Raw genomic sequence first — 12338 nt, forward strand, 5'->3', positions numbered from 1 at the left:
CCCCGCCCCGCTCCTTCTCTCCTCACAGCCGCTCCTGAGGATCATCAGCCGGGATCACACAGACCTGTACCCCGCGGAGAGGCGACGATGGCGGCGGCTACAGACCGAGCAGGAGTCCGGGGAGGCGCTCTCCCTCTGGACCCGGACCTCACCGCGGGTTCCGGGGCTGCTGGGGAGCAGGACGACCGCGTCCCGGTGCCGATGAACCTGTTCGCGACCTGGGAGATCGACCGGTCCTCTCCGAGCTGCGTGCCCAGGTAAGAGGATTAATGTCCGGGGAGAGGAGGCAGAGCTGCCCGCTGTGATCCCGGAGCTCCAACACGAAACTCCCTGAGACGGAGTGTTTATTCCGGGGACATCGTGAGGAGAGCAGCGTGACTGTTACATCACCCAGCCCGGATCACTATTATTATTATTATTATTATTATTATTATTATTATTATTATTATTATTATTATTATGAGCCTGTTCAGACCTGGAGATCCTCTCACCAGCTGCTGCTGCTGCTGCTCAGAGGCTCAGGAGAGGAAACTCTGGACAGATGTGATCACTGATGAGCTGATCAGAATCGATACCAACAGATCAATCAGTTTTTGATCAGCCTGATATATTTTATTACAACCACTCCTGTCAGTTATGTCAGGCCCTTCTCCTGGATTCATATCTGTCAGGCTAAAGAAAGCAGCAATCTTTCCCTACAAACATGAGACTGATGCTGAAGTGTTATTAGCTGCAGTGTCAGAAACAGACGCGTTTAAAAAAAAAAAAAAAAAAAAGATATATAAATAAATAAATAAATAAATAAAACTTCAGCAGCAGAGAGGGAGCAGGTTTTTGGTGGAGGCCAGGCCTGAAAGAGGAAAATGTGTGTCCTATGGAGATGTAGCTAAATCAGAGATCAGTCACTGGGAGCAGATTGGTGTCATGGTCCCTGTGTCTTCACCACTGGTGGTTTTGATGGGACACCCTTGATCTGTTGAGGCTACTCACAGCTGGTCCAGATCTTATGCTACAGAAGACGTGCACATTTAGCCCCCGGGTGTCATGGTACAGGGGTATACTGTTAGTTTTAATAGAAGCAAAAATATGGGCTCTGGAGCAGGGCTCTTTAGACCAAGGCCCCCTTTAACGATGAAGAGATGGAGCAGGGACCCCCTATATATAGCTATTCAGATAATACACAGGTTCAAATGTTAATATTTCCATTTTAAATATTTGCGAGGTACCAGCAGTGTGTGTTCAAAGACTTCATAGGTCCCATATCCTGCTCCTTTCCTGCAGTTTAATATGGATCATTGATGTCTTCATGAAATGGTAGTAACATGTTTTGGTCCAAAAAGCCAATAAATCAAGCACAGCAGCATTGTTTCCAGGCTCTCATAGCCCCTCTGTTCAGAACGCTCTGATTTAGTGGGCGTGGCCTTCATATGTAAATGAGCCACCGCTGATACCGCCCCGCTCTTCCACGTCACTGAGAGCGGCGCCATGAGCTCCGAGTGCACAATGTTTAGAAAACAGAGAAGCTCATTTACTGTAACATTACAGGCTAAAACAACAGGCTAACCGCAGCTAAAGTTAGCATCCTGAAGCTAACACAGAGACATGGGGGACGCTAAGGAAAAGCTCTTACATCTGCTCCACAGCACACAGCATTTAAAATACTCACATTTCCAGAGTCCCAGGTTTGTTGGTGGATGGTTGGTAATGCGCCTGGATTCAGGACCAGTCTATTGGCTAGCCCTCTGTTGGACTGTCCAAAGTTGGAAAAGCAGTCGGCCGTGAAGTGACTAGCACACACATGCGCAGTTTCACTGAGTGTAGCTGGAACATTTCCTTGATAAATGAACTCTAGACACTTAGTCTGTCTTCTTCTGAGATGGGAAGCTTGAGCATGGAGCTATGTGGCTGTTTACTGCCAAAAACAGAGCAGTGATGGCTCTTCAACTTTGGCATTCTCCTCCTGGGGAGAGGAGTGGGCGGGGAGGGGGTTCGGGGGTATCTGCTCCGGTGGACCAATCAGACTTGCTCCTGATTGGTCAAAAAAGGGAATCGCTGACGTCAGCAAATCCCCAAAATCCAAACAACTCGTTTTAGGTCAGGATTTTACATTAACAAGCTCTACTAAGTACAGGTTTGGTCATTAAATATCACATTTTGTGGGCTGGGAGGAAAGCCAAAGACCCACAAATTTCACTTAAAGACTTAATAAAGTGATTTTTGCATAATATGGGACCTTTAAAGTGGAAATCAACCTAATCGAATATTTGGGAACTAATTTGAAAACACAAAAATTTGCCTAATTAACTGAAAATGTCATGGACTCCCTGCAGTACTTCCACGGACCCCCTAGGGGCTGTCTGACCCCCTGTTGAAGACCTCTGATCTAGAATATTTTGGGCCATTAAAAAAACCCCAAAAACATCAAAAATCAAAGTCTAATGAAGTTAATCAACCCCGGAAGAGGTAGACCAACAACTCCTGTCCCCTGAGTCACATCGCTATAAAATCTTCCTCTGAACTTAAAAGTCTCAGATTATTTATCTGATGGATCATTCAAACCCTAAAGTAAATAAAAAGTACTTGAGTTTAAAGATACCGGGTCTCTCTGACATTAAACATTTAGCGATGATCGTTTGGTCTTGAAACAGAGCAGAATGGGGACAGAGGAACTACAACTCCCACAATGCTTAGGGAGCTCAGGGGGAGCTGCGACCTGGCCTGAATTAGCCTTAGCACTGATTAGCACAGAAGCTCAAACGCCCGTATTTAAAGATAACATCTCAGAGAGCAAACTCACGGCCCCTCCCTTCCTCCGTCTGTTGCCATGGAGACTGTGCGACCACGTAAGGTTAACGAGTTAATCCTCTTAATGACTCGGGAAACAACCTGTCAGAGCCCGTAGCAGAGAGGAGACGCTGTTCAGAGAGAATCATACGTCTGTTTTCTCTATAAAGTCTTTATGTTGGAGTCTGGTGGTGTCCCACAGGGAGCCGCTCTGAGACCACTGCACGTCTTACAAACATCACAAACTGCTTTACGCCCCAAGAATCAGGTGCAGCTTGAAAGAGAGAGGGCACGTGCACCAGGTTAACAGGCATTAGCAGGTGTTAGGGTTAGCATTAGCATTAGCACTATGTCAGTAGACAGGAAGTCAGAGTGGGCGAGTCACAGCCTGATCCTCCAGTAATGAGATCTCAAGAGGAGCAGGTCAGCAAGGTGAAATCACATGATCAAAGATGTAACAGCTGAGCGACCAATCAGGAGGCTCGGAAACAGCTCTTTCCCTCCTGACCCCCACAGAGACGAGATTTTCAAAATAAAATACAGGAAACCTTTAAATAAACCTGAAGGTTCTGAGTCTGAACCAGAGCAGCTAGGGGGCGCTATGAGCCCTTTAAGTGAGGCTGTTTCATGAGCTGTAGGAGCTCTGTGGGTCTGAACTCACCCTCAGTGTGTTTCCTGTCCACAGGCTGTGCAGTCTGACCCTGAAGAGGCTGATGGTCCTGAGGGAACTGGATCGAGAGCTCAGCTCCGTCGTCATCGCTGTAAAGATCCAGGTACACACGTCCGATCACCTGCACTTTCCTGAGTGTCCACTAGAGTCTGTCTCCAGCAGTGAGCCAGTCCTCTGATCCTGTTCCTGTCTCCACTGTCTTCATGTCTCCCAGGGTTCAAAGCGGACTCTGAGGTCCAACGAGTACCTCCTTCCTCCAGACGGTCTGATGGAAACAGACCTGGAGCTCACCTTCTCCCTGCAGGTAAGCTCCAGGTCTTTCATCATGTTGTGAGACTTCATGGGACAGGACTAGACTCTAAACCCTGCCCCTGTCCTCTCTCAGTACCCCCACTTCCTGAAGCGGGACGTGAACCGGCTCCACGTGATGCTGCAGAGGAGGAAGCGCTACAAGAACCGGACCATCCTGGGCTACAAGACTCTGGCTGTCGGGGTCATCAACATGGCCGAGGTACAGACGCAGCACACACTGTCATCACAAACAGGTTTAACATGGTTCATCTCAGTGAGTCTCAGCTTCACTGTAAACAGGAAGTCACACTGACTCCTGATTGGTCACAGTTTCAACCAATCAAGAGTCAGTGTGAGTTTGTTAGCAGACTGTTAGCTGCTCCTCATGCAGATTTCTGTGTGTCGTTAAGCTGGTTTATGTTCCTGCTGCTGATGCACACACACACACACACACACACACACACACACACACACACACACACACACACACACACACACAAACACAGAGAAAAAAAAATCAATGTGAACAAAAAGAGACACTGACAACAGAAGCATCTCTGAGTGGGTGGACCTGTGTGTGTGTGTGTGTGTGTGTGTGTGTGTGTGTGTGTGTGTGTGTGTGTGTGTGTGTGTGTCCCGTCTCAGGTGCTGCAGCATCCGACAGACAGAGCCCACATCCTTGGTCTCCATAGCAACCTGAAGGATGCCTCGCTGCGTGCAGCCGAGCTCAGTGTCCTCTCTCTCTCCAGCCAGCCAATCGAGCAGGAGGACACAAGCGCTCACCATGGCAACAAGACCAAGGCCTCAGGTAGACCAACAAAGACCTGACCTTCAGAGCCAGGTGCTCGTTACAGACGGAAACAAAGCGCACACGAGCGCCTCGAACAGCTCGCTCATCCTGCTGCCACCTCAGAGCTCTGACAACAAGGAGACACAGAACTACATGATACACACACACACACACACACACACACACACCTGAGAGGTAATAGGAAACTTATCTTAAAAACGACCTCAAACTAAATAATCTCCCGGTTATCTCCCATCATTTCAGATTGTTTCAGATTATTCCAGATGAAGATTATTAAAAATAATCGGAGAACAGTTTATAATATTTTAGATTATTGACGATAATTTGGGATCATTTTTAATAGTCATGATTGGAAATAATCCTAAAAGACTGAGTATTTAACACATTTATCTCTGAGTATACATATTTTTTAGATTATTTAAGATACCTCAGATATTAGGAGATTATTGATTTTTTTCGAGATTAGTGTTTGGTTTTTTTTTTCTTAAAATATTTCAGAGAATTAAAAAAAAATTCAGATTACATCATTTAATACACATTTTTAAAAATTATTTTAGATAACTTGGATATTTGGGGATTATCTAAAACTCATACAAGCATCCCACATTTTTTTCTTGTAATTACTGAAAATCATTTATGGGAATTTTTTAAAAATTCAAATTATACCAGTAGAGATTATTTCAGAAAAATTAAGATTTTTTTAAAATTATTTTTTCTTAATTTTGATTTTTTAAAAAGAAAATTAAGAAATTTTGAGATTTTTTTTTACATTTTTTTAATTATTTAAGGGAACTCGTCAAAATTTAAGATTCTTTCAGATTATTGTAGATTTTCAGATTATTTGACATAATCATCTCCCGTTATAAATTCAAATCCTTTAAGATCAATTCAGAATATTTTGAATCTTCTTCGACAAACCAGATAATTTAAGATAATATAAGAATCTTGATTTTGTTTCAGAACATTTCACAATTTCAGATCATTTAATTTTATTGAAATTATTTCAGATAAATTTAAATTATTTTGAATTGTTTTAGAAATGGTTTAAGATTATTTCACTGAGGGATTTTATGTGTGTCCATTGTGTGTGTTGATGTTGCTAATGTGTGTGTGTGTGTATTACAGATCGCTCTCCTGACATGGAGAACTACTCCGAGGACGATGAAGACAGTTTCTCCTCTGAACAGGAAGGAAGTGATGACGCGGTCCAGCATCAGGTGAGCAGACCGCTCAGCAAACATCTTCTTACCTGTCCTGCTGACAGACTCGACCGCTCAGCGTCCTTAGCATCTTTCAGCCTTACACAGCTTTTTACCTGTCTCTTTGTTTCTGTACCATCTGTCGCTTCTTGTTCTCAGGACATGTATGATGATGATGAAGATGTTCAGAGGAAGACGAAGAAGTCTCACAGGAAAATGATCCGAGCAACTTCTCTGACTCAGGTGAGAGGAATCAGGTTATGATGTGAGGAAGTGTAAGGGGGAGATGAGACTCTGTGATCTCACTTCTGTTTCCTGTTTTCAGCAACCAAACTTCAAACAGAAATTTGTTGCTCTGCTGAGAAGATTCAAAGTCACAGACGAGGTTTGAAACATTTGCTTTAAGTTTTACTGATCTGATTCTGTTTCTTTGATCTGATTCTGTTTCTTTGATCTGATTCTGTTTCTCATTCTATTCTATTGATCTGATTCTATTCTTTTGAACTGATTCTATTCTATTGATCTGATTCTATTCTTTTGATCTGATTCTATTCTTTTGATCTGATTCTATTCTTTTGATCTGATTCTATTCTTTTGATCTGATTCTATTCTTTTGATCTCATTCTATTTCTTTGATCTGATTATATTATATTGATCTGATTCTGTTTCTCATTCTGTTCCTCAGATCTGATTCTATTTTTTTCATCTAATTTTATTCTATTGATCTCATTCTATTCTTTTGATCTCCTTCTATTATTTTGATCTCATTCTATTCCTTTGATCTGATTCTATTTCTTGGATCTGATTCTATTTTGTTGATCTGATTATTTCTTATTCTATTCCTTCAATCTGATTCTACTCTTTTGATCTGATTCTATCTTTGTGATCTGATTCTATTCTTTTGATCTGATTTAGTCTTTCAATCTGAATTTATTTTTTGATCTCATTTTATTCTTTCGATTTCATTCTTTTTCTTTGATCTGATTCTATTCTGTTGATCTGATTCTGTTTCTCATTCTTTTCCTCTGATCTAATTCTATTTTTTTCATCTAATTCTATTCTATTGATCTGATTCTGTTTCTTTTGATTTCATTCTATTCTTTTGATCTTATTCTATTCTTTCAATCTGAATTCATTTTTTGAATTCATTTTATTCTTTTGATCTCATTCTATTTTTTTTTATCTTATTCCATTGTGTTGATCACAAACACTTCCTTTGATCTTCTGCTATCACTCTGTTGTTGTACTGAGTGTGATGTCCAGCAGGGGGCGACTCCACTAGAGGGAAAGACAGGATTACACACCAGCTAACATAAAACATTTTAATCCAAACAGTAAACATGAAACTGCTCTTTGTTAGCGTAGCTTAGCATGAAGTAGTATTATCTGGATACAACATGTGATGACTTTAGATCTTCTCTGTCGCCCCCTACTGTTGATCTGGTGTCCTGCAGGTTCTGGACTCAGAGCGGGTGGGTCAGAGTCAGGAGGTGGAGGAGGACCTGGACCTGCTCTACGACAGTCTGGAGGTTTACAACCAGAGCGACAGCGGCCCCGAGCTGGAAGACAATGACAGCATTGTGAGCACGCCCAAACCGAAGCTCAGGTCAGACACACACACACACACACACACACACACACACACACACAAACACACACACACACACACATAAGGTGACATTTAATAGAGTCTTTATTTAAAGGGTAGTTCTGTTGAGTCGTGATGACCTGGTGAGGTTGTTTTCTAACAAAAAGTTGGTATAACTTCTTTTTTCAGCTGATCTTTAAAATCATGTTTTTCCCTTTGATACTTTTGATAAACTGTAATATTTGTATAAAACCTGTGTATCACTCGTTCAATTGATATTCAGTTTTGAATCACAAAACAAAACATTGAAAAACAGTTCATTTTTTTATTTTATCCTTTTCAAAATGAAAACAAACAAATCAAAATCTATTCCCTGATTTCAACAAGAAACGTGGCATATTTTGGAAGAAAATGAAATAGTCGAAAGATCCTGCTGATTTTTTGGGTTGTTATGTCGCCATCATTGAGAATCACTCATTTAGCGTCTTTGAATGAAACGTAGCTGTCCATCCCTGCTCACTCAGCTACCATCACGAAGGCTTCACGTCTGTGCGTCTGTCTATCTGTGCTGTGAATCTTTCAGGCCGTTCTTTGATGAGAGCTCTCAGCCTGAGGTCAGGAGCGAGGACAGTCAGAGCCATCAGAGAGAACAACCTGCAGCTGTGAGTGAGAGCAGCACACACTCAGTGACATCTGTCTGTAAAGCATCCACCTATGATACGCCAACACTTACTGACTGAAAGCAGCGTGGGGCGAGCTAACTGTTCTTCTGCCCCCTACAGGCCACGCTGTGAAAGCTCTCTGTTTTTATCCTCAGGCCTCAGAGCTGCTGTCTCCTGGAGGTCAGGGCCCCCATGTCCCAGACGAATCCAGAGGAGAGGAGGCAGGCCCCGGGGTGAGACTAAACCTGACTCTAGACTCCACCTACTTCCCTTTAGACTGGACCACGCCTCTATTTCTCTTATCACACATTCAGGTCCCCACAAGAAGACAAGTCCTCGCTGTGTGACTGTTAGACTGAAACACTGTCCCTGCAAACACGTAAACAAGTCACACACACAAACACACACTTTGACTGTGTTCTCTACAGGAAGTGGAGGAAGACGTCGCCATGGGAACAGATGCGGGCCCGGCTGCAAAACTCTGCAAAACAGAGTCTCAGACACACATTTCACCGAGGTACACACACACACACACACACACACACACACACACACACACACACACACACACACACACACACACACACACACACACAAACACAGCAGAGTTCCGTCCTTAATCTCAGAGTTCTAGAACTCCTGCTGACTCCTGATTGGTCGATATGACTCAGACCACAAACAGGAACCAAAACACTTCTCGAGGCTGAAACATAAACGGGTTTTCCTGTGATAACAACATCATAACACTGAGTGGTCAAAAGTTCAGCAGGTGTGTGTGTCTCAGGTGTGTGTGTCTCTGTGCAGTAAAACAGGAAGTCAGCTGTCCCGGCACCACTGGAGCGGCTCCATGAAGGACAGACAGAACTCTCGAGGCACAGACAGGACCAGCAGCGTGGACAGTGAGACGTCCTACGACTACAGGATCCCCCCTCCACAGGTGAGACCGACTGACCCCGTCCTCAGGTAGGACCATGATCTGTAACGTGATGTGGGAGCTAAAGACACTTTAAAGGTCATTTAGGTACTGATGTGTGTGTGTGTGTGTGTGTGTGTGTGTGTGTGTGTGTGTGTGTGTGTGTGTGTGTGTGTGTGTGTGTGTTTGCTTCTCCAGGTTGCAAGGAAGTCTGTCCTGGATCAGCTGAACCACATCCTGTTCTCTGACGACCAGATCCCCGATTCAATCATCCTAATCAACACCACAGACTGGCAGGGACAGGTGTGTGTGTGTGCGTGTGTGTGCGTGTGTGTGTGTGTGTGTGTGTTCCTTACCTGAAGATAAAACTGAATGACTTGTCCCCCCCACAGTACCTGTCGGAGCTCCTGTTTGATCAGCCAATCGTGTGCACCGTGTCGTCAGCTGATGTTCAGGCCGCCTTCAGCGCCATCCTGAGCCGCATCCAGAGATTGTAAGAGACACACACACATACACACACAAATACACACACAAATGCAGCTGTGTACAGCCTGTGAGCCTCCTGATGACACTGAGCATGCTCAGTTTGAGTCAAACTCAGGTAAAGGTGAAAATGGTGGATTTAAAATGAAGTAAATATAAAAGTTTTTCTCTTCATGGCCTCACGGGGGCTCTGTAGCTCCGTGTGTGGAATGAATCAGACAGATGGTCAAACCAAACCCCATCCAGAGAACACCTTTTCAGAGTTCTCGTCTGCTGGTTTTGGTTATAGACCGGCCAATCCTGACCTCAGTCTGAATCAGCTTCCTGTCAGCCTGTTTGTGGTCTCTAAAGTCTGTTGAGGTGAGAACCACCTCAGAACCTGACCCGATCATCCTCGCTCTCTTTCAGCTGTAACTGTAACTCTCAGACTCCGCCCACTGTGAAGGTGGCGGTGGGCGGGGACCAGAGCTACCTCAGCACTGTCCTCAGCTGTTTCGTTGAGCAACTGGCCAGCAAGACGCCTGATTGGTTGAACTACCTCCGCTTCCTCATCATCCCTATTGGTACGCACACACACACAGAAACACACACACTTCAGAGCCGAACATGAACATTCCCATGATGCTCTTGTGTATATGATCAGGACTCCACCCACTGGCCAAGTACCTGGCTGCCCTGGACGGAAAATTCAACAGCCTGTTCCTGGACGCCGGCTGGAGGGAGCTGTTCGCCCGCGTGGAGCCGCCTCCTCTGGGTACGCTCACACTGCGCACGTCTGATTTAACACACTGTAACACACACACTGTAACACACACAACACTGTAACACACACACTGTGACTAACACACACTGTAACACACACACTCTAACTTACACACATTGTAATGAACACTGTAACACACACTGTAACGTACTGTAACACACACTCTCTAACACACACTGTAACTTACACACAATGTAACACACTCTGTAGCACACACTGTAACTACCACACACTGTAACACACACACTGTAACACACACTGTGACACACACTCTATAACACACACTTAACTAACCAACACTGTAACTAACACACACTGTTACACAGACACACTGTAAGTAACACACTGTAACTAACACACATTGTAACACACAGAGACTGTAACTAACACACACTGTAACACACACTGTTACTAACACACACTGTAACACATGCACTGTTACACACACTCTGTAACACACACTGTTATTTAAACACAGTGTAACAAACACAATCACTGTAATGCATACTGTAACTTACACACACTGTAACACACACTAAAACTTACACACACTGTAACACAAACACTGTAACACACACTGTAACACACACACACACACACACACACACACTGTAACACATACTGTAACTTACACACACTATAACACACACTTGTACTTACACACTTTAACACAAACACTGTTACACAAACTCTAACACTCTATAACACACTCTGTAACACACTATTTGATACACTTTGTAACACAATCAGCAACACACATACTTTTACACATTTTATTACTCTCCATAACACATATGGTGTGTGTGTGTGTGTGTGTGTGTGTGTGTGTGTGTGTGTGTGTGTGTGTGTGTGTGTTTGTGTGTGTGTGTGTGTGTGTGTGTGTGTGTGTGTGTGTGTGTGTGTGTGTGTGTGTGTTTCCAGATCCTGTGGGTGTAGCAGGGCGGGTGTCTCAGTACCTGAGTGGAGCTGCTGTGTCTCACCTGTGTCCCATCTCAGAGGCCATGCTCACCTGCAAACACAAGAGGTACTCATCATCTGAACCAGGACCTGGCCCAAGGAAAGACCAGTAGACCATCAGGAGGATCTAGCACAAGATCAAATCCTTCATGAGACCAGAAACTGTTTTACTGTGCTCCTACTACACACACACACACACACACACACACACACACACACACACACACACACAGACACACACACACACAACACTGTATGAGTCCTTTAACCTGGACTGCTCTCCTGTTTCAGCCCTGAAGACGACTCCTGTCAGAAGTTTGTTCCTTTCATCGGGGTGAGACCTCACTGACACACACACACACACACCCTGGTGGACACTCAGGGAACTGCAGCACAGAGTTTCTGATCAGATCTGTATTGTTTGTTTTCTCCTCCTGCTCTCAGCTGGTGAAGGTCGGCATCGTGGAGCAGAACTTCCTGTCCACCTCAGGTAAATCAGACTCACCTGTCCCCCCCTTCATCTGCCCCTCCCCCCTCACAGATAACCTGAAACCTGTTATTCTTCCCTCATCACACCTGTTCCCATCCACAGTTGACTCTGATGACATCATCCTGGGATCCCCGCCCTCCCAGTCTGGACCAATCAGCATCACCTCCACCCCCCCACCCTCCCCCTCAATCAGGTACGTCCTTATCATGGTGTCCTTCAAAATAAAAGCCCCCTCCTCTCAGATCTGGAGCCTAACCCGTCCGTCCTCTGTGAGCAGCTGCCCCACAGAGGTGATGGGTCTGCAGGTGGACTACTGGAGCAGCCAGAGCGGAGGAGGAGGAGGAGGAGGAGGAGAGAGGAGGAAGGAGGCCGGGGTGAAGAACACGCTGAAGAGTAACTTCAGGTGTCTGCAGGTGTCCAGGATCAGCGGGGGAGAGATGATGAGCATGACCGTGGTGACGAAGGAGAAGAACAAGAAAGGTGAGGAAAAGGAGGAGGAGGAGGATGATAATGATGAAGAGGAGGACAAAGAGGATGATAATGATGAAGATGTGTTTGTCAGTTATGTTTCTCAGTAAGAAGACGAAGGAGAGGGAGGCGGAGTCCAGGAGTCAGGTGATCGAAGGGATCAGCCGCTTGATCTGCACCTCCAAGCACCAACACACACTGAGAGGTACACACACACACACACACACACTGCTGCTGATACATGTGTTGACCTGAAGAT

At 44.7% G+C, this 12338-nt stretch overlaps 1 protein-coding gene across 1 annotated transcript in view; it reads left to right on the forward strand.

The window, feature by feature from the left end:
- LOC141801871 (phosphofurin acidic cluster sorting protein 1-like) overlaps window positions 1-12338 on the forward strand; it is a 14938-nt gene continuing 2600 nt past the window's right edge. Inside the window, exons 1-23 of the mRNA XM_074685182.1 lie at window positions 1-257; window positions 3470-3557; window positions 3669-3758; window positions 3840-3965; window positions 4391-4553; window positions 5682-5773; window positions 5915-5998; window positions 6081-6140; window positions 7210-7361; window positions 7927-8005; window positions 8161-8238; window positions 8434-8522; window positions 8810-8942; window positions 9117-9221; window positions 9311-9411; window positions 9810-9964; window positions 10045-10155; window positions 11086-11188; window positions 11413-11455; window positions 11566-11611; window positions 11714-11804; window positions 11889-12091; window positions 12174-12284. Coding sequence (XP_074541283.1) covers window positions 88-257; window positions 3470-3557; window positions 3669-3758; window positions 3840-3965; window positions 4391-4553; window positions 5682-5773; window positions 5915-5998; window positions 6081-6140; window positions 7210-7361; window positions 7927-8005; window positions 8161-8238; window positions 8434-8522; window positions 8810-8942; window positions 9117-9221; window positions 9311-9411; window positions 9810-9964; window positions 10045-10155; window positions 11086-11188; window positions 11413-11455; window positions 11566-11611; window positions 11714-11804; window positions 11889-12091; window positions 12174-12284 — 2473 coding nt within the window. The 5' untranslated portion in view covers window positions 1-87. The remainder of the gene's footprint in view (window positions 258-3469; window positions 3558-3668; window positions 3759-3839; window positions 3966-4390; window positions 4554-5681; window positions 5774-5914; window positions 5999-6080; window positions 6141-7209; window positions 7362-7926; window positions 8006-8160; window positions 8239-8433; window positions 8523-8809; window positions 8943-9116; window positions 9222-9310; window positions 9412-9809; window positions 9965-10044; window positions 10156-11085; window positions 11189-11412; window positions 11456-11565; window positions 11612-11713; window positions 11805-11888; window positions 12092-12173; window positions 12285-12338) is intronic.

The sequence above is a fragment of the Halichoeres trimaculatus genome, unplaced genomic scaffold, assembly GCF_033239565.1.
Source record: "Halichoeres trimaculatus isolate MK-OKI-2021-1 unplaced genomic scaffold, fHalTri1.1 fHalTri1_scaffold_2, whole genome shotgun sequence".
Lineage (NCBI taxonomy): Eukaryota > Metazoa > Chordata > Actinopteri > Labriformes > Labridae > Halichoeres > Halichoeres trimaculatus.